This window comes from Lynx canadensis, chromosome E1 (assembly GCF_007474595.2).
Source record: "Lynx canadensis isolate LIC74 chromosome E1, mLynCan4.pri.v2, whole genome shotgun sequence".
NCBI lineage: Eukaryota > Metazoa > Chordata > Mammalia > Carnivora > Felidae > Lynx > Lynx canadensis.
In genome coordinates, this window is record NC_044316.2 from 11669914 (window position 1) to 11692557 (window position 22644).

Sequence of the window (22644 nt, forward strand, 5' to 3'; positions counted from 1 at the left end):
GATAAAGGAATTGTATGTAGAATATACAAAGAATTTTCACAACTCAGACGAAGACACAAACAGCCCAAGAAAAATCAGTCAAAAAATGTAAACACTTGGGGTGCCTGGGTGGCTCATTCGGTTGAGTGTCCGACTTCGGCTCAGGTCATGATCTCACGGTCCGTGAGTTCGAGCCCCGTGTCGGGCTCTGTGCTGATGGCTCAGAGCCTGGAGCCTGCTTGGGATTCTGTGTCTCCCTCTGTCTGCCCCTCCCCCCTCATGCTCTGTCTCCCTCTCTCTCTGTCAAAAATAAAAACATTAAAAAAAAATTTTTTTTAATGTAGACACTTTATCAAAGAAGGTATACAGAGGTCAAATAAGCACAGAAGAGATGCTCAACATCGTTAGTCATTAGGGAAACACAGATCCAAACTGCAGAGACAGATAACTAGGAACCTACTAAAACAGCTGAAATTTAAAAATATTGAGGGGTGCCTGGGTGGCTCGGTCGGTTAAGCCTCTGACCCTTGGTTTCGGCTCAGGTCATGATCTCATGGTTTGTGGGTTCGAGCCCCACATTGGGCTCTGTGCTGACAGCACAGTGCCTCTCTCCCTCTCTATCTGCTCCTCCCTGGCTCATGTGCATGTTCTTTAAATAAATAAGTAAACACACAAACAAACTTTAAAGAAGTGAAACACACACCCACCATACAACCCAGCCAATCCTACTCTCGGTATCTGCCCTGGAGAAATGAAAGCATGTGTCCACCCAAAGATGTGGACATGAATGTTTACAGGAAATTTATTCACAACAGCCAAAAGCTACGAATATCCCAAATGTCCATCAACTGGCACATGGATAAACAAATGACGATCCAGCCATAGAGCAGAAGTATGTTCAGCAACAGACAGGAATAAAGTCCTGATGCATGCAACAGCATCAGTGAATCTCAGAAGTATTATGCCTTTACTTTTTTTAAATGTTTATTTTTGTTTTTGAGAGAGAGAGAGAGAGAGAGAGAGAGAGAGAGACAAAGTGTGAGTGGGGGAGGGGCAGAGAGAGAGGGAGACACAGAATCCGAAGCAGGCTCCAGGCTCCGAGTTGTTAGCACAGAACCCGACGTGTGGCTCAAACTCATAAACCTCAAGGTCATGACCTGAGCCGAAGTCGGGTGCTTAACCGGCTGAGCCACCCAGGCGCCCCTCAAAAGTATTATGCCTTCAAATGAAAGCCAGACACAAACTGTATGAGTCCCTACTATACGACTTTCCATAAAAGGCAAAACTGTAGGAATGAACACATCAGTAGTTCGCTCCTACCAACAATACCCAGAGAGGGAAAGGGCAGGGAAAAGGGACTGACTGAAAGGGACACGAAGACACACTATTTTTTTTTTTTTTTAATTTATTTTTTAGAGCACTTTTAGGTTCACGGCAAAATTGAGCACAAAGTACAGAGAGTTCCCGTATAATTCCTGTCCCCAAATATGCACAACTTCCCCCATTATTCACATCCTGCAACAGAGGGGGGCATTTGTTATATTCAGTGAACCTATGTTGACACATCGCTATCACCCAGAGTCCATATTTTATGTGAGGGCTCCCTCTTGGTGTTGTACATTGTATAGACTTGGACAGATATATAATGACCTGTATCTGCCATGAATAATTTCACTGCCTGAAAATCTGCTCTCCATCTATTCATCCCTCCCTCCCCGCTGATCTTTTTACTGCTTCCATAATTGTGCCTTTTCCAGAATGTCATATAATTGGAATCCTCTGCTATTTTGGCTTCTTCAGATTGGCTTCTTTCACTCGTAACATGCATTTAGGTTCCTCCATGTCTTTTCATGGCTTGACGGTTCATTTCTTTTCAGGGCTGAAAATATTTCATTGCCTGGGTGTACCGTAGCTTATTATCCATTCACCTACTGTAGGATATCTTGGTGGCTTCCAAGTTTTGGCTCTCACGGATAAGGCTTCTATACACATCTGCACACAGGTGTTTCCGTGGACTCAAGTTTTTAACTTATTTAGACAAATACCACAGAGTGCGATTAGTGGATCACACAGTGAGAGTGTGTTTACTTGTGTGAGGATGTGCCCAACTGTGTTCTCCAAGTGGCTGCCCCATTTTGTATTCCCACCAGCAATGAACGAGAGCTGCTGCTGTTCCACATCTCCTCCAGCATTTGGTGTTGTCAGCGTCCTGGATTTTGGCCATTCTAACAGGTGCATAGTAGCATCTCGCTGTTGTTTTAATGTGCGGTTCCCTAATGGCAAAGGATATTGAGCACACTTTCATGTGCTTATTTGCTGAGTGTAAATCCTCTTTGATGTGGTGTCTGTTTAGGTCTTAAACCCATTTTTTAAAGTTTTCTTTTTTTAAAAAATGTTTATTTATTTATCTTGAGAGAGAGAGAGAGAGAGAGAGAGAGCGTGCTAGCGGGGGAGAGGAGCGCAGAGAGGGGGACAGAAAATTCCAAGCAGGCTCCACACTCAGCACAGAGTCAGACGCGGGGCTCGATCCCACAACCCTGGGATCATGACCTGAGCTGAAATCAAGAGTCAGATGCTTAACCGACTGAGCCACCCAGGTGCCCCAAGACCATTTTTTAATCAGGCTACCCACTTGCTTATTGTTGAGTTTTCAGAATGCTTTATGTATCTTAGAGAACAGACCCGTATCAGTTATGTCTTCTGCAAATATTTTCTCTCAGTCTGTGGCCTGTCTTCTCATTCTCTTGACAATATCTTTTGCAGAGCAGAAGTCTTTCATTTTAACGAAGCTCAGCTTAACCAACCATTTCTTTCATGAATCGTTCCTTCGGTGTTGTATTTAAAAAATCCAAGGTTGTATTTCAAAAGACCTATCCAAGGTCGTCTAGACTTCCTCCTAGGTTATTTATATTCCAAGAGTTTTGCAGATTTAAATTCTACATTGAGAGCTCTATTCTGATTTCTGTGAAGGGTGTAAAGTCTATGTACAGCTCTCTTCCCCCTGTGGATGTCCAGCTGTTCCCGCACCATTTGCTGAAACGTCTACCTTTGCACCACAGTACTGCCTTTGCTGTTTTGACAAAAATCAGTTGGCTACATTCATGGCAGTCTATTTCTGGGCTCTCCGTTCTGTTCCACTGATCTATGTGTCTCTCCTTCCATCAATACCATTTTGTCTCAATTCCTGTATCTTTATAGTAAGTCTTTTAAAAATTTTTTTAACGTGTATTCATTTTTGAGGAGTGAGAGAGACAGAGAGGGAGTAGGGGAGGGGCAGAGAGGGAGACACAGGATCCAAAGCAAGCTCCAGGCTCTGAGCTGTCAGCACAGGGCCTGACGCGGGGCTCGAACTCAGGAACTGTGAGATCATGACCTGAGCCGAGGTCAGACACTTAACCAACGGAGCCACCCAGGAGCCCCCCTTTTAAAAATATTTTTTTTAGGGGCGCCTGGGTGGCGCAGTCGGTTAAGCGTCCGACTTCAGCCAGGTCACGATCTCGCGCTCCGTGAGTTCGAGCCCCGCGTCAGGCTCTGGGCTGATGGCTCGGAGCCTGGAGCCTGTTTCCGATTCTGTGTCTCCCTCTCTCTCTGCCCCTCCCCCGTTCATGCTCTGTCTCTCTCTGTCCCAATAATAAATAAAAACGTTGGAAAAAAAAAAATTAAAAAAAAAATATTTTTTTTAAACATTAGCTTTTTAAATTTTATTTGTTTGCACTAAAACAAACAGTTCATCCATTTCTCCCATCCCCCACCTCTTACAACCACTGACCTGCTCTCTGCATTTATGAGCTTGGGTTGTTTTGTTTGTTTGTTTGTTTTCAGATTCCACATATGAGACAGATCATACAGTATTTGTTTCTGTCTGTCTGACTTATTTCTCTCAGCATAATGCCCCCAGGGTCCATCCATGTTGTCACAAATGGCAAGATTTTCTATGACTGAGTCATTTCATTGTGTATAATAACTAAATTTCTTTATCCATTCATCCTTCAACGGACACAGGTTGTTTCCACATCTCGGCCATTGTAAATAATACTGCAACGAACAAAGGGGTGCATATATCTTTTCAAATTACTGTTTTTGTTTTCTCTGAATAAATACCCAGAAGTAAAACTGCAGGATCATTCGGTAGTTTTGTTTTTCATCTCTTGAGGAATCTTCATTCTGTTTTCCTGAGTGGTTGTACCAATTTGCATTCCCACCAACTGTGCACAAGGGCTCCCTTTTCTCTACATTTCTCGCCAACACTTACTATTGCTGGTCTTTTTGGCAACAGCCAATGTAGCAGGTGTGAGATGACACCTCATTGCGGTTTTGATTTGCATTCCCCTGATAATTAATCATGTTGAGCATCTTTGCACGTACCTGTTGGCCATGTGTGTATCTTCTTTGGAAAATGCCTTTTCAGATCTTTTGCCCATTTTTTAATCAGATTGTTTGGTTTGGGGGTTGTTTTTTCTTATGGAGTTGTATGAGTTCTTTATATATTTTAGATATCATTTTTGCAATTATTTTCTTTAATTCAGGAGGTTGCCTTTTCATTTTGTTGATGGTTTCCTTTGTTGTGCAGAAGCTTTTTAGTTTGATGTAGTTATCACTTGTTTATTTTTGCTTTTGTTGCCTTTGTCTTGGTGCCAGATTCAAATCACTGCCAAGATGTATGTCAAGGGGTTAACCACCTATTTTTCGTCTGTTTTAAGGTTTCAAGTCATACATTATGGTCTTTAATCCATTTTGAGTTAATTTTTGTGTGTGCTGTAAGACAGTGGTCTAGTTTCATTCTTTTGCACGTGGCTGTCCAACTTTCCCACCATTTCTTGGAGGCTGTCCTTTCTCCATTATCTATCCTTGACTCCTTTGTCCTAAATTAATTGACCACACATGCATGGGTTTATTTCTGGGCTCTTTATTCTGTTTCATTGATCTAGGTGTCAGTTTTATGTCAAGACTATACTGTTTTGATTACTATAGCTTTGCAACATAGCTTGAAATCAGGGAGCGTGACACTTCCAGCTTTGTTCTTCTTTCTCAAGAGTGCCATGGCTATTTGGGGTCATTTGTGGCTCCAAATTTTTGGATTGTTTGTTCTAGTTCTGTGGAAAAATACCAATGGTTTTTTTTATAGCAATTGTACTGAATCTGTAGATTATTTTTGGATAGTATGAATATATTTTTTTTAAGTTTATTCATTTATTTTAAGAGAGATAGCATGAGTGGGGGAGGGGCAGAGAGAGAAGGAGAGAGAATGCCAAGCAGGCCCCACACTGCCAGCACAGAGCCTGCTATAGGGCTCGAACACACAAAACCATGAGATCATGACCAAAAGGCCCAAACCAAGAGTCAGACGCTTAACCACCTGAGCCACCCAGCGCCCCTGGATAATATGAAAATTTTTTAAATATGAATTCTTCCAATTCATGAGTACAAAATATCTTGACATTTATTTGTATCTTCTTCACTTTCATTAAGGTCTTATAGTTTTTAATATACAGGTCTTTCACCTCCTTGGATAAATTTATTCCAAGGTATGTTATTATTTTTGATGCAATTATGAATGAAATTTTCTCAATTTCTCTGACAGTTCATTACTAATGTAAAGAAATACAACAGACTTTTGTGTAGGATTTTGTATCCTGTAACTTTACTAAATTTGTTTATTAGTTCCAACAGTTTTTTGGTGGAGTCTTTAAGGTTTTCTATATATAATATCATGTCATCTACAAACAGTGACAGTTTTACTTCTTCCTTTCCAATTTTTTTTTCTTGCCTAATTGCTGTGGCTAGGACATCCAATATTATGTTGAATAAAAATCCTGTCTTGTTCCTGCTCTTAGAGGAAAAGCTTTCAGCTGTTCACCATTGAGTAGAGTATTTGCCGTGAATTTGTCATAATGACCTGTATTATGTTGAAGTACATTCCCTCTATATCTGCTTTGTTGAGAGTTTTTATTAAAATGGATATTGAATTTTGTCAAATGCTTTTCTGCATCTAGTGGGATGATCATATAATTTTTATCTATTTTGTTAATGTAGCACATCACTTAGTTGATCTGCATACATTGAGCCATCCTTACACTCCTGGAACAAATCCCACTTGATCATGGCATATGATCCTTTAAATGTATTGTTGAAATCAGTTTGCTAGTATTTTATTGAGGAATTCTGCATCTGCATTAATCAGGGATATTGACCTCAAATTTTCTTTTGTGTGGCATTCTTGTCTGGTTTTGGGATCAGGGTAATGCTGGTCTCATAAATGTGTTTCAGAGTCCCTCCACTCCCCTTCCATTTTGGGGAAGAATTTGAGAAGGGTTGGGATTAATTTTTCTTTGAATGTTCGGCAAGATTCACCAGTGAAGTCGTCTGGTCATGGACATTTGTTCACTGGGAGGTTTTTGGTTACTGACTCATTCTCCTTGGTAGTAACTGAGCTGTTCGGATTTTCTATTTCATCACGATTTAGTCTTGGAAGGTTGTGTTTCTCAGAATCTATCCATTTCTTCTACTGTTGTCCAATTTGCTGGCATATAATCATTCTCAGTGGTCTCTTATCCTTTGTATTTCTGTGGTATCAGTTGTGACAACTCTTTCATTTCTGGTTTTATTTGAGACCTCTTTTTTCTAGCACATTATTTTCTGTATTGTAAAAGGCTGTTTCCTTTTTATTTTACTTCACAGTCATTTTTATATATAATTTACATACCATAAAATTCAGCAATTTTGAGTATACATTTCAGTGGGTTTGCTTTAGTAATCCACTATGTTGTGCGACCATTGCCCATGTAATTCCAGATTGTTTCCATCATCCTCCCAAAAAAACCCTACGCCAATTACCATGAACAGCCAATTTTTTTATAAATAGTAGCTGGGGCCAAAACATAGCATGAGCCCCAGTTTGAGACTCTCCTAGGTAGCACACGAGGTGGGAGGTACCACCAGAGAAAGTTCCTGAAATGTTGGCAGTATGACTCTCACTGCTCCTAAAAGAAATTATGGTTTATTTTGGCGGCAAATGATGTGCTTTTAGTGTAAGTCTTACAGGAGGTTTAAGTTCTGGGAGCAGTTGGACAATTTTGGTGTGAAATATGTGAAGAAATCTCATTCATTACCTTCTGAAGTTCAAAACTTGGCCGACATTTTTTATTTGAGTTCAAGTGAAGAGGCTCACTTATGGGGTGGAAATGTTTAACATTTATTCTGAAAATCAAACACAGAATCTAGCAGACATATCAGCTGGAGACCAGACTTCACATGAAAAGCACGTGTCCCATTGTTACATCCAAGCATCTCACTTAATCCCACTTGTGATCGGAATACGGAAAAGTAACAGTAAAATATCATGCTTGAGCATGAAGCATTCACCGTAGATTGTTTTTAAATCTCTTCGGGGGGGAAAAAAAACCCTAGTAATATCGTGCTAAGTTCTGAATCAGGTGGAATTAGAAAAGGGGGTCAGCATAGCACAGGTACAGAGCACAGGCCCTGGAGTCAGACTGCCCAAACCTGACTCGCCATTTCTCGCTGCTGACCTTGGGCAGGTGACTTAACGTCTCTGTGCCTCAGTTCCCTCATCTGTAGAATGGGGATAATAACAATACCTACTTCAAAAGGCTATTATGAAGGTTAATGGGTCATTGCAGGTGAAGCCCTTGCCTACATGTACATCTGGGTGTAAAATGTCAGCACGGTCGAGCCAGAAAGAAGGTTCTGGTTCTGGTAACCTGAATGGTACCTAATTCTGACACCCTAAGTATGATAAAGAAGCTGCCCTCTTAGCAATTGGGTTTCCTTCCTTTGATTGGGTCTCGAGGGGAATCAACTAAGGAGAAAAACTCCCACTTCTGCTGCCAAAGGCTGATGCTGTCCTGGGGGCAGGCGCGGAGGGAAAAACTCTGTGAGAGGTCCAGGTCGTGGGCACCCACCGGGGCTGCCATGAGGGCAAAACATCCATCCTCAGTTGACGTCCTGAGACAGGACATCACTCCACCGCAGGCACCAGCAGAAGCATCAGCAGCAGCCGCTTGCCCCCAGCCTCAGCTGGCCAAGGACAGAGGGTCCGTCTACTAGGGATGGGAGGGCACACGGACGGATGGTGGGAGGGGAGGTGGCTACTGCTACTTTCATCTCTTCGCAAGACACAGTCAGTCCGCCTTCCCCTCTGGCTTCCGGTGGGGGCGGGGCGGGGCGGTGGGGGCGGGGCGGGGGGGGGGGGGGGGGGAGGAGGTGACAATGCAGCTGAACGGTGACAGAGGGCTGGGAGATGAGCTTGCACCCCAGCCTGACCCCAAGCCCACATCCCAGCCAGGCCCCAAGGCCACCAGCCAACACGACTCACCCAAAGTTCCTCAAACATACCCCGCATTTTCCTGTCTTCATGTCTTTGTTCAGTACTCCACTCCCTCCACTGACCGACCCTCTGTGGCCCGGCCTGGCCCCTGCCTGACGCCAGCACAGCGCCAACCGTGTGACCCTCCCTCCCTGTAGTGCGGGTCATGGTAGACCCTCCTTGTGGGAGCCAGGAATTCTATCTCCTGGAATCTATCCTGTGGACACAATCATATGAAGATTTATTTACAAGATGACTTTGGCTATTAGCAATCATGTTTTTCCAAGAACACTTGGTGACAGAACAAAGGCTAAAACTACATTAAGTGGAAAGAGGATGCTAAACCACAGGAGATTTAAGTTTTGTTAAAATACATGTATTGTATTTAATATGCATCAAAGAGAGGGCGCCTGGGTGGCTCAGTTGGTTAAGCATTTGACCTCGACTCAGGTCATGACTCACGGTTTGTGGGTTCGAGCCCCGTGTAAGGTTCTGTGCTGACAGCTGGGAGCCTGGAGCCTGTTTTGGATTCTGTGTCTCCCTCTCTCTGCCCCACCCCTGCTCTCGCTCTCTCTCTCTCTCTCTCAAAAATAAACGTAAACAAATTAATACGCATCAAAGAGAAACTAGAAAGAAACACCTCAAAATATTAATAGTGTTTTCATCACAGGTAGCAGTTTTATAGCCAGGGTTTTGTTATTTTTTCCCTTTGTTTGGTCAGGGCATCCACTGCCCACTATTACTGAGCCCCTTCCTCTGATAACAGCACCTCACTTTTTCTCTTCAAAGACCCCTGGCCTTGATGGGATGTCAGTCAGGATGCCCACCGTCCCCTGACCAAGGGCGGGGAGCGTGACCTGAGCTCAGCCGGTAAGCCTCCCTCCTGGGAACGTGAATCTTGGGCAAACACACCCACGGAGGACTGAGAACGAATGGGGCTGTGGTCTTTGTGAGCACAAGTGCTTGGAGAGACCCCCTGCTGGCTCTGGCTCCCCAGCGGCTTGTCGACGGGCTGCTCCCTCAGATCCTCCGGTGGTTCTCTGAGCAAAGCAACAGCCTCCTAATAAACCCTATTTTTCTTCAAGTTAGCAGGACACCGTTGATGTCGCTTGCAACGAAGGAGCCCCAAGTGGTATCATCTGTGTTCACTGGACTCTGAGCCCTCTGCAGTGCGCAGGCACTGCGGTGGGAGCAGCTAAGGGCGCGGGCTCTGGGACGCACGGCTCTGGACCAAGCCCCGCTGCCTGTGCGATCACCAGGCTCAGGGACGAGCTGCCTCGCCTCTCTCAGCCTCCCTCTTCGTCCCTCACATCAGAGGAGCACCCTGTTTCACAGGGAGCTGCCGTACTGATAATAAAAGTACAGTGCCTGACATAGCTAAGGCATCAGATGAATGGCAAACATGGTTACTGGAATGTGTTTGATGAGTGCCTGTTGAGTCTATGCATCCGACAACAAACACAGTGCTGTCAGCGTGCCAGGCACTGGGACCAAAAGTGAGCAAGACAGACACAGTCGCTGCCCTCATGGGGCTTGCAGTCTAACGGGGAGACAGATGACAAGACACAGACGAAGACGTAAACCCCTTGCAAGTGTCTATACAGGAAACAAGGGGCTGAGGGACGGAACAGCAAGGCAGGGAAAGAACAAACTTTTAGATACAGGCAGGAAACGGGGTTGGGGGGGAGGCTGAGTGAGGCCTCAGGGAGGAGGAAGAACCAGGCACGCAGACGGCCCAGCATGTTTAAGGGCACGCGCCAAGAACACCGGGCCTGCTCGAGAAATAGGGACACAGAGCATCCATTGAGAACGGAGGATCAGGAACTAAGGATGGCAGGAGAGACGGCTCGGGGGGCCTTGCGGGTTATGATGAGGAGTTTGTGTGTGTGCGTGCGTGTATTTTAAAATTCCATTTTAAGTGCGGTGGGAAACTACTGAAAGGTTTTACAGCGTGGGACTCACATGATCTACTTTGTAAAACCGTGTGGAACTGAAACGAGCAGGCAGTACGGACGGCTCTTTTGGCGGTTCTGGGAAGAGAAGCTAAGGTGGTGTGACGGAGAGAGAAGCAGGCGGATGCCAGGACCCCGAACAGGAAATGCAACTTGCTGATGCCCTGGGTGTGGGGGGTAAGAAGGGCATCACCAAGATGGCTCTGTGGCTCTCAGGCTCAGAGGCTGGCGGACGAGGCCAGTTTACTGAGAGGGGCAGACAAACATGAAATGGGGACATCAGGAGCCCGGGGGCATCAGGTTTGAGTTATCCAGAGCTCAGAGGGCGGTCTTGGGCTGAAGCCGTAAGGTGGGAGGGTGGGCATCAAGATGGAGCTTGAGTCCACAGGAACGCAGGAATGGCTGCCATTTTCTCCGTCTTACTCCACTAAGCACCAGGCAATCACCCTGACCACCCACTACAAGCACAGTTGAAATAGTTACTCTGGCCCAGTGACTCTCCCCCGCGGGTGCACCTGGTGGACTTGTTAAAACACACTGGGCCGCTCCCAGAGCTTCCGACTCAGAAGGTCACAGGAAGGGCTGGAAAACGTCCACTTCTACCAAACGTCTGGGGGATGCAGATCCCACCGGTCTGGGGACCTGACTTCGGATCATTGCTCTGCTAGAAGCAGCGGGCCAGGCCTTCAGTCCTAACTCCACACTTACTGATGGCAGGTCCTCAGCTCCCTTGAGTTTAGCGCAACTCATGTTAAAAGTCAGAGGGTAACCAGGGAATGGGTGAGGAGCACGGAATGCAATGGTGACGGCCAAGTGCCTCGCCTAATGCCACCGTTCCTTGCTCAGCAAGGGTGAGTTCCCATTGCACTTAACGCACACCCAAGGCACTCAATGTCGTGCGGACTGTGTATGTTTGGTTCCTAACACGGAGTTTGAGAGAGGAGAGACTGTATGAGACACTTGAGAAAATTCCGTGCCGAGCAATCCCCCTGAGTGGGGGGGGGGGGGTGGGGTGGGGGGGCAGTGTTCTGGGCACCCAGTCCCGCCTTCCTGGACTTGGGAGGCTGCCCACACTTCCCGTGAACCCACCTGTGGTAGGAGTGCCCACCTCCCGGGCAACACACCTTTCCTGTGGGTTTGGTACCACAGGTTCTCAATATCCAGAAAAGCCCCAGCGTTACATCATTCTAGTTCTTTCCAATAAAGATGACATGAGCATGTGTAGCAAGACGCCATGTAACCGCCTCACCTTTGTAAGACTTTTGTGTGAACAGAGTCAGGCGCCCCAGTATTTGGGTGGGGGGTGCCTCCACGGCCTCCCCTGGCACGTTTCTCTCATCTCACCCTTCACAAATGATGCTTCCCTAACATGGGGGTGGTCAGCCTCCCCAGAGAACCTGGCACCCTCCCCAGGGTCCACGCAGAGAACGTGCTGGAATTTCAGACTGGTGCTAGAGAAGATCTTTGGGAGAGGAGACGCTGGCACGGACAGGAGGGAGGGACGGGAGAAGAGGCAGACACGAGGCCGCCCGAGCTCCCGAAGGCGGTGCAGTGAGGGCCGTGCCTTCCCCCGGGGGGGTACTGAGTGCCAGCACCCCTTACCCGCGGCACCATGGGGTAAAGGTGAGAAGAGGCAAAGCACCAGGCCCTCCAAGCAAGCTGCACATCTTACCTTCTCGTAGGGACAGTACTTGTACATCTTGATGGGGCTCGTGCAGATGAAGACATCAGTGCTGCGACAAGAGGAAGGAGAGTCAGCCTGAGCACCCACGTCTCCGCGGCCTTCGTCACCCCCGCCCTCCTGCTCTGCGGGCGTCAGGCCCTCACGGGTCTGCACCTGTCACCTGGAACCGGAAAACCCACTGCCCTGCATTGCTGTCCAAGCCAGAGACATCTGCTCTGTCCCACAGCCCTGAACACCCACGTGCGACATCACCTCCGGCCCCGCGAGCAGCTCGGGGACGGGCATCCCACGGACGGCACTTCTGCGTGTGGCCGGAGCCAGTTAGCTGGCGAATCTCTCGCCCTCTCGGGGATCTGAACGGGGAGATGCTGAGAGGAGGAAGCATGAGCGACGAGAGGCCTCAAAAGGATGCAGAGCAAGTTACCTGAGGGAGAATCAGGGCCTCGTGCCATGCAAAGCAAAGAACCCCGTGAGGGAGGAGCCTTCGGAGGGAGTGTGCCCGCCAAGCCCTCCGTCGGAGGCGACAGAGAGCAGCGGCCCCATCCTCTGGGTCAGGCTAAGCCGCTGGACGATGGCAGGGGGGCCCCTCAAGACGGGCACGGGCTCTGCTGAGGAACACCGCCTCCCCACCGTCTGGCTCTGCTCTGGTGACAGTGGGGAACTGACAGGAAGGGCCTCGTCCCCACGGCCCAGGGGCCCCGACACAGCCATCTGGTCCCAAACAGCCACATAAAGCCGGCATCGAACGAGCCTGGGAAGACTAGGTTTCCTGGCTCCTTTTCTCTTTGGCAAATTAGTCCCCCGAGAGTCCGACCGACGTCAGACTGCCAGGTCCCCAGGCAAGAATGCCTGTGCCGTCCAGCGACCCCCGAGGCTCGGCTCTCGTGGCGCTGCCCCCGCCACCCTCACTGTCCCCGCCCGCGTGCAGGGTCCGTCCCGTAGGCACTCAGCCTCTCCTCGAGGTGCGCTCTCACCCCCTGCCCGCACTGAAACCTGGCCTCCCGCGAGGAACCTGCCTCCCCTGCGTGCCTTGCAGCGAAAGCTGTTTTTCCCTCACACCCCACGTGCTTCAGAGACACAAGATGAGGAGGCTCTTCCTCGCTTCCAGACCTTTCCTCCTGTTAGAGTGGATGGTCGGTCAGGTTCTAACAGGAGGCCTAGAGGCCAGCAGAGAGGAAGTCCCAGTCAACTGTGAGGAAAAGTCACAGGCGCCGTCCAGGCAGCACCCCGAAACAAAACCACGAGAAACCGGATCAAACCAGACAGGCCCAAGATGGCTGACAGAGTATCACTAAAATCTCCTCCCTAAGGGAGCCTTGACAGGACCCCCCCACCCCCACCCCCGACCAAATCAGGAAGAAAAAGCGAGTAACCCACAGTCCTGGAAGGGACCGCCCCCTGCTTCCAAGAAATCCCCGACTCAAGGAATGACTATTCCACCCTGCTGCTAACACCTGCCGGTGAAAGGCAGAGACTCAAACCCCGGTGGGCACAGCTCTCTCTTGAGCTCGCCGGGCCTCACCCCTCGAGAGTGTACTTCCGCTTTAATACACCCCCTGGCCTGTACTGCTCATCCGTTGCGTTGTGTCTGTCCTTGAAATCTTTCTGGAGACCAAGAGCCTCCTGCGACACCTTTGGATAGGATGGGCCGAGGCCTCACGATCCCGGGCCTCCCCCGTCCACACAGCAACACTCCTTCAAAATCCCTGACTCGGTGAAGCCTGTGCCCGACGGCCCCGCGCCTGCTGCCCTTCCCAGCTGCCGTCACCTGCCACCTGCCCAGGGGCCGTCCCTCATCCCCCCCACCACCTGAGGGCTCACCAACGTGCCTCCATCCCGCCCCATCAGCCTCCTCAGTGGCCACAACGTGGACACGCACACTGTGCACACACAGTGGACCCAACCCCACCTCCCAGGTCCAGCGTGCACACCTCCAAAATCCTCCTCTGCCCCACCTCCAACACCCTTCCCACGGCCACACCTGGATTGTGTCCTCACTCTGCCCGCCCCCCTGCTGTCCTCCTGGCGGAGGCATCTTCACTCAATGGCAAGACAACAACCCCGAGGCTCAGCACGCTTCTGTCATCCCTGGCCACCGCCCTCCCTCAGGTCCCTGTGGCCCCCCTGCCATCTCCCCGCTCGTCCTTCTCTCTCTCCACCAAGGCCCTGAAAGAACCCAACTCTCCGGCTTCTACCTGCACCCAAGGAGCCCAATGTTGCACCTAATCAGTTTGGCCGTTTTAACCTTAAATTCATGACCACAACCCCAAGGCAGTGGTGCAGGAGCCCGGCAGCCTTTCCCCGCGAGGCCCCGCCGTGTGCTCATGTTTCCGTTCCCCAGGACAGCCATGGCACCACCCTCCTTTCCTCAGACTTCTCGGCCGTGAGACCCCCTGTCTTCCCATCGTGGATTCTAGAAACGTGGCTGTGCCTGAACTTCCTTCTCTCGCTCAACGGCATGGGAGGAATTGGCCTGCCTCCCTCCCTCCTCTCAAGGCAAGTCCTTCATTGGTGTCCTGGATTCCATCCCTTTATCTTTGCAAGGAGATACTTGCAGGGGTGACACTTCGCAGGGGCCCTGCGACACCCCCTTTCCCTGCGCTCCTCTTCCATACAACTCATTCGAGTGTGTTCTGTTCTCTCCCGTCTTGTAACATACATATACACACACCCAACCTTGACCTCACACCCGCCCCTGTGACCTCCCACCTCTCTGACCCAATACATCTGCCAGGCGGCCTGCACTTGGTGACCCCACTTGCTCACCTCTGGAGCCTGCTTCAACCCACCCAGCCTGGAGCCCACCCCCTCCGCTCCACAGAAAGTGCCTGTTGTCACCAAGGACCCTCATGTCACCATACCCCACGCACACCCCACTCTCCTCTTGCTCACCAGCGCCCAAGCGGCCGTGCCTTCCTCTGTGACAGCTCCTGCATTGGCACGCCTGCCCCTCGCCGGCCGCCCCAGCATAATCTCCAAGCCTCTCTGCTGGTTCCAACCCTCAGGGGCTCTTTGCCTACACTCCCTGCTCAGTGACGTCACCCAAGGCTTTACACGTCATCTTTATGCTGGTGCCCCCCCACTTTAACTTCGCAGTCCAGCCCTCTCCCCCGCGTGCCAGGCTCACATCCTTAATGGTCTACTGAAGATCTCCATGTGGACATCTCGTCAGCATCGCAGACTCGGTTCTTCCAAAACGGAACATGTGGTCCTCCCCGCTCCCCAGACCTGTTCCTTCCCTAGTTAATGGCACTATTATATTCATCTAGCTGCTCAAGAAAAAAAATGAAAAATCACGCCTTTTCCTACCCTTCCCCCAGCTCCAATATCCATTCCCAGACCTATGGGGTCTACCTCCAACGCGTGTTTCATTCCACCGACTTCCCTCCACGGTCCTCACCCCAGTCCCGAGCCCCGACATCTCTTACTGAGTTACCACAACCACCTCTGATGGTTCCTCAGTTTCCAATTCTGCCCCTGCCAAGCCTTCCTACCCCCATGCCCCGGCCAAGCATCCAGACTGACCTTTTTTTTTCCCCCCTGAGGGAGACTGTGAGCAGGGCAAGGGGAAGAGGGACAGAGACAGAATCTGAAGCAGGATCCAGTCAGCACAGAGCCCAATGCAGGGCTCAATCCCATGACCCTGGGATCATGACTTGAGTCAAAATCAAGAGTTGGACGCTTACCCCACTGAGCCATCCAGGTGCCCCCATAGTTAACATTTTGAGGAAACGTTTTCTCTAGTGTTTTCCACAGCAGCTGCACACCTTTACAATCCGACCAGCAGTGATAAGGGTTCCAAATTCTCCACATCCTCGGCCACACTTATGATTGTCCTATTTTTTTTATTATTACGGTCACTCTCGTGGGTACGAAGTGGTATCTCATCACGGTTTTGATTTGCATTTTCCTACCGACGAATGATGTCGGGGCCAATTTTCATGCCCTCGTTGGCCATTTGCATATCTTCTTTGGAAAATTGCCTGTCCAAACTTAGCGCCCCAAGCCCATGTTTTTAAAATCTAAGTTAGGGGCGCCTGGGTGGCGCAGTCGGTTAAGCATCCGACTTCAGCCAGGTCACGATCTCGCGGTCCGTGAGTTCGAGCCCCGCGTCGGGCTCTGGGCTGATGGCTCGGAGCCTGGAGCCTGTTTCCGATTCTGTGTCTCCCTCTCTCTCTGCCCCTCCCCCGTTCATGCTCTGTCTCTCTCTGTCCCAAAAATAAATAAACGTTGAAAAAAAAAATTTTAAATCTAAGTTAAATCACAACAGTGTCTCTTCGACCTGCTCCTCTGCCAGTGTGCCGTCCCTCCCACCCACACCATGCTCCCTGAATTCTAGCCACACTGGTCTCCTCTGAGATGTCACTCAAATAAGCAGAATCCTTGCCCATCTCAGGGCCTTTGTACCCTGGCTCCTTACTAACTAGCTCATTCCTACCACTTAGCTCTGAAGTCAAATGTCACCTCCTCAGAGAAACCTTTCCACCCCACCTGAAGCAGTCCCTTCCCCGTTTACTCTCAAATATATCGCCTGTTTATTGCCTTCACAAAGCTTATTGCAAACTGAAATTATTTTTCTTTATACTTGCCATCTTCCCCACCGTATTGAAAACTCCTTGAGACCTGAGACCTTAGGTTGGGTGTCTTATTTTGTGCTGGCACGGTGCCAGGCACATATGAAGTGACACACAAAATACGTGTTTAGTGAGTGAACGAATACATTGCCTCCTATGCCGGGCTCCGCGATCGTAGGCATGCCCACAACACCGACTCCACCTTTGGTGCCCTCCATCTTGCTCGTGGGCAAGCAATGGCCTCCTTGGGGGTACGTTGTTCCAGGCCCCTTGGAGGTTAATGTATGCCCTGACCGGAATGTAGAAAGGCTTGCTCTCATCTCTCCTAATGATGTTGAGATACCTAGTAAAGGTAACATAGTTTCTTCCCCCGTCTTCTGGTACCCAGATGGCGCCATGAGGTCTGTCAAGCGTTAGTCCCTCTGACCTCACCACAGTGCTGTCTGCACATCTCTTCCCTCTAGAAAATCTACGTCCTCACGTCAGGACTTGGCAGAGAATGGTTGTGCAGTTCTGGATCACTGCTCACCTGATCGCCCCATCAGAGTCATCCTGAATTGAAACTGTGTAAACTGTACAAAGTCCCCAGAAAACTGTATGTTTTCTGGTCTCAAAGCGCCTTCTCAGTTTGGAGGATGCTTTACTGTCCCTCTTTCACCTTCTAACAATAAGTATTGAAAGTCATGGCTAAACACAGGTGCGAGCAGGGCACCTGGGTGGCTCAGTCGTTAAGTGTCCGACTTCGGCTCAGGTCATAAGCTCATGGTTCATGGGTTCATGGGTTCGAGCCCCACATCAGGCTCTGTGCTGACAGCTCGGAGCCTGGAGCCTGCTTCCGATTCTGTGTCTCCCTCTCTCTCTGCCCCTCCCCTGCTCGTGCTCTGTCTCTCTCTCTCTCTCAAAAATAAACATTAAAAAAAAAAAAAAAACCACAGGTGTGAGCACAACTAAACTTATCCTTATAAATGAGTGGTGCTAAGTAGTCCCCCTAGGATGTCAAATACTTGTTTTGGCAAACACTGCTACCGTTTCATACATGTTTGAAGTTATACATATTATAATGACAACTACGGGGAAAAGATCTGTATGCAAGAAAACTCCAGCAAAAACACCAAAATATAAGTGGTTGTTTCAACGTGATGAGGTTCTAAATGACTTTTTATCCTATATTTTAATTTTCCAAATTAACCATTGTTTTTTTATTTTATTTTTTTTTTAAATTTTTTTTTTCAACGTTTTTTATTTATTTTTGGGACAGAGAGAGACAGAGCATGAACGGGGGAGGGGCAGAGAGAGAGAGGGAGACACAGAATCGGAAACAGGCTCCAGGCTCTGAGCCGTCAGCCCAGAGCCCGACGCGGGGCTCGAACTCACGGACTGCGAGATCGTGACCTGGCTGAAGTCGGACGCTTAACCGACTGCGCCACCCAGGCGCCCCTAACCATTGTTTTTTTAAAACAAACATTTTTCAGCCTTCTCTTAGGGACTGACCTCTGAAGCCAATTATAATCCCGATAGAAAGTGCTCATTGCTTTAGACATCATGAGTTCCTTTTATTCAGCACATACTAAAATCCATCATATTCTAGGGGTGCCTGGGTGGCTCAGTCGATTAAGCGTCCAGCTCTGGATTTCAGCTCAGGTCATGATCTCATGGGTTTGTGAGTTCGAGCCCCAGGTTGGGCTCTGTGCTGGCAGCATGGAGCCTGCTTGGGATTCTCTCTCTCTCTCTCTCTCTCTCTCACTCTCTCTCTCTCTCCCCGCCCCTCCCCTGCTCATTCTCTCTCTCTCTCAATAAATAAATAAACTTAAAGAAATCCATCATACTCTAAGCACTAGGGAGATTCAGCTATGACTCATTCAGTTGCCGGCAGTGACTCCAAATCAGTTTTGGCTATTTTCACACGTCAAATGCCCCTTTCAAGGATAAGTCATGCTGACTAATGGCACTTTATATGGAATATACTATGCTGGTTGTTCTGGGGGAACATCTGCAGGAAGAATAGCATTTAAGTATCACTTAGTGTGTATCAAATTTAAATACAGAGCACAGACAAGAGGTGGGTGGGGGGATGCCTGAAACAGATAAAGGAGATTAAGAGTGCACTCACTATGATGAGCACTGAGTAATGTACATGATTGTTGAATCATTATATGGTACACTTGAAACTAACGTAACATTGTATGCTAACTATATTTCAATAAAAATTGTTTTTAGATGCATATGGAGGGGCGCCTGGGTGGCTCAGTCTCTTGATTTTGGATCAAGTCATGATACCAGGATCGTGAGATCAAGCCCCATGTCGGGCTCAGCACTGAGGGTGGAACCTGCTTAAGATTCTCTCTGGGCGCCTGTGTGGCTCAGTCATTTAGGCGTCCAACTTCAGCTCAGGTCATGATCTCATGGTTTGTGAGTTCGAGCCCCCTGTCGGGCTCTGTGCTGACAGCTTGGAGCCTGGAGTCTGTTTCGGATTCTGCATTTCCCTCTCTCTCTGCCCCTCCCCTGTTTGTGGTCTGTCTGTCTGTCTGTCTCTCTCTCTCTCTCAAAAATAAATAACCATTAAAAATTTTTTTAAAAAAAGATTCTCTCTCTCCCTCTGCCCTTCCTCTGCTCGTGCTCTCTCTAAAATTAAAAAAATAATAATAAAATAAAAATGCATATGGCTTTGATCCAGCTGGTCCACTCTTGCACAGAAATACTTGCATGTGTCCTCATTGTAGCCCTGATAAGCAAGGAGCAATGAGAACCAACCTAAATGTCTATATGGAACGCGTTAAATACATGATGGTATATGTATACAATAAAACACGATGCAGTAGTTACAAAGAATAAGATAGTTCGATAGTGTTGTTGTGGAAAGTAGCTAACACATATCGTCAAGTACAAAAGAGAAAGCAATAGAATAATATAGAAGACCACATCCTATTTTATAAACAACAAATATTCTGTGAATGTTTATTCAGCAAATACCTCAGCCTGTACCCTGTGCCAGGTAACACCCTAGGGACCAGGAATATAGCTCCCTGACCCCAGGGAGCTGACATTTGAAAGAGAAAGGGACAACACAGACACACAACATCAGCTTAGAGAACATACCCGGGGGATGGGGAGGAATAGCTGGGTGGGGACAGTGGCCTCTTGAGCTACAGCAGCATGGCCACTTTGAAGGGGGGACACGAAAGCAACTCAAAGCTAAAGGATTAAAATCAATGTGGCCACACCAAGTTCTAGCAGGGAAATATTCCAAGAGGGTATGTTAAGAGTTCTGTAAGATCAGAAACAAGCTTGGTGCATCCCCGGGGCAGAAAATAAGCCAGCGTGCCTGGAGCAGGTGAAAAGAGGTTGGAGGGCGACACAGCGGGTAGCAGACCACCTCACGGGCCCGGCGGACTTAGGGTAGGAAGCCAAGAGGGAGAGGCGGAGGGGCAGAGAGGGAGGCAGACAGAGAATCCAAAGCAGGCTCCACACCGACAGCACAGGGCCCTACGCGGGGTTCGAACACACAAACTGTGAGATCGTGACCTGAGCAGAAGTCAGACGCTTCAACCGACTGAGCCACCCAGGTGCCCCCCAAGAGGGTAGTTTTAAGAGGGGACCAACATCACCAGAATTTGGTTTAAAAATATCTCTCTGGCTGCTGGGTAGAACATACAAATTTATATACAGATAAACCTGTATTTGTAAACCATACAAATATGTACATAAATGCATTTTTTAATTAAAAATTTTTTTTCTTAATGTTTTTATTTATTTTTGAGACAGAGAGAGACAGAGCATGAGCAGGGGAGGGGCAGAGAGAGAGGGAGACACAGAATCTGAAGCAGGCTCCAGGCTCTGAGCCATCAGCACAGAGCCCGATGCGGGGCTCGAACTCACAGACTGTGAGATCATGACCTGAGCCGAAGTCAGACACTCAACCGACTGAGCCACCCAGGTGCCCCAATACATAAATACATTTTAAAAGGTCTGTAAGCATACACACCAAATTGTTAACGAGGATAGAAAGAGTGGGGTTGAGGGAGACGTACATAGGAGAGTGGAGAAAATGGGCAACTCACATTTTTTCACATATGTACACACTGCATTTTTCATAAGAATATACTCATGTATTACTGAATAATAATAGTAATAATAATAATAATAATAATAATAATAAAGGGTAGGGGCACCTGGGTGGCTCAGTCAGTTGAGCGTCCGACTTTGGCTCAAGGTCACAATCTCGAGGTTTGTGAGTTCAAGCCCCACTTCGGGCTCTCTGCTGTCAGCACAGAGCCTGCTTTGATCCTCTGTCCCCCTCTCTCTCTGCCCCTCCCCCGCCAAAAAATAAAAATAAACACTAAGAAAAAAAGGGTAGTTGCCACTGAAGATAGTCCGAGGAAGCACAGCCCCTGCTCGGCACTGGTGGAGGAAGGACACAGCATGCCAGGAAGGCTGTTTTAGGACAGTGGGCAGATAAGGTATTCGCTCACTGTTCCCCTCCTACCTGGAACTCCCTTGCCTTCTGCACCTGCCAGATCCCTTTTCATTTTTCAAGATGACAGCTCAAGTGTCGCCACCTCCTCTGGGGAGTATTAGCCCCTGCCTCCTGTATTCATACATCTACCACACCACTTCTAGAACTATGTTCTAGTCATCTGTTTACTAGTGAACTCTTTGAAGGCAAGATCTCTTACCTACTTCTGTATCTGCAGCATCTTCTAGGAAGCCTAGCATGTAGCAGATGCCTGACAAATATTCCTTAAGTAACATTTTAAACCTTGGCCTCTGTCTACTTCGGTACTAGATACAAAGCTATCCACTTAGTTACTGACTAGATCCCTCTCTCTCTCTGTCCAAACTTTGGGCACTGACTGACCTTAGGAATCCACCCTGTTAGGAGCCAAATGGAAGTACAAGACCTGTGGTATGGTCTAGACTTGCATTTTCACAAAAGCGTTACCAGGGAAGCTGTTGGGGGGAAAAGTGTTCTAGGCTAGAATACATATGAAGAATGCTATATCCTCTGCTACCCCAGTGAAGGGTCATGATGCACACACCAGCAATCTGGAAGCCCTTAGAAGTCTGATCTTAATCCAATGCCCCCCATACTGTTTTGGTTAAAGAATACTTTTTTGTTGCGTATCTATTAAATCTTGCAGGATAGTAACCACAGCAGCTAACATCTACTGAGCACTTACAATGTGCCAGGAGCTATATATACTGAGGACTTTCTCATAACCCTCCTTCTACACTTGAAGAAACTGAGACCCAGAAAGTTTAATAATTTGCCCAACATCTGAAGTTAGATTCGGGAAAAAGCCCGGATGTAAGCCTGGGCAGCCCAACTCCAGTTAGGATATAGCCTTAACCACTATGCTATCTAGCACCCCAGAATACAGTTGGCTGAATGCGGTCCAGGAAACGCTGATCCAAACCGAAATAGAATTTTGAACAGCTTCAGTGCAGATACACATATGCTTTGCCCCTCTAGGCTCTTCCTGTAGGTGGAAGAAGTCGTACAACAGTATTCCATCATAAATCAAGTTCAAATCATAAACCAGAATGAAATACAGTACTCTGCAGGACCTGACTCAAGTCTAAAACTAAACTGCCAACCAAATGAGTCTGAAAAACTGTAACTCAAAGTTCTAATGGTGGAACTTTGAATACTGATGATTTGGGGAGGCATTTATATGGCACAGTAAAGACCAAATCATACCTTATGTTTGATTGGTCATGCAGGCTGGTAAATTCAAGCAAAACTGTGACCAATAAAAGTTTATGCAAGTCTAGAAATAAATCTTAAACACTTATGGTCAGTTGATATTTGTCAAGGAAGCCAAGACCATTCAATAGAAGGAAAAAAGAGTTTTTTCAACAAATGGTTCTGAGAACTGGATTTTCACTGACAAAAGATTGAGGTGGGACCCCTTCCTTACACTTTATGAAAAAATTAACTCAAAATGGATCAAAGACCTACATGGAAGAGCTAAAACTATAAAGTTCTTAGAAGAAAACACAGGAGCAAGTCTTTGTGACCTTGGCTAAGGCACATGATACTTAGATACGACAGCAAAAACACAGGGGCAAAAGAGAAAAACAGATAAAGTGAATTATATCCAAATAAAAACTCTGGGTTTCAAAGGACAC

The 22644-nt window shown here is 48.0% G+C and overlaps 1 protein-coding gene across 3 annotated transcripts in view; it reads right to left on the bottom strand.

Moving 5' to 3' along the window:
• NT5M (5',3'-nucleotidase, mitochondrial) overlaps positions 1 to 22644 on the bottom strand; it is a 33100-nt gene that overhangs the window by 4661 nt on the left and 5795 nt on the right. For 2 of the 3 annotated variants that reach the window (XM_030294651.1, XM_030294650.1), the window contains exon 3: positions 11930 to 11990. In XM_030294651.1, coding sequence (XP_030150511.1) covers positions 11930 to 11990 — 61 coding nt within the window. Of the gene's footprint in view, positions 1 to 8963; positions 9550 to 10267; positions 10422 to 11929; positions 11991 to 22644 lie in introns of those variants that run through there. The other variant, XM_030294649.1, reaches the window with a different exon arrangement.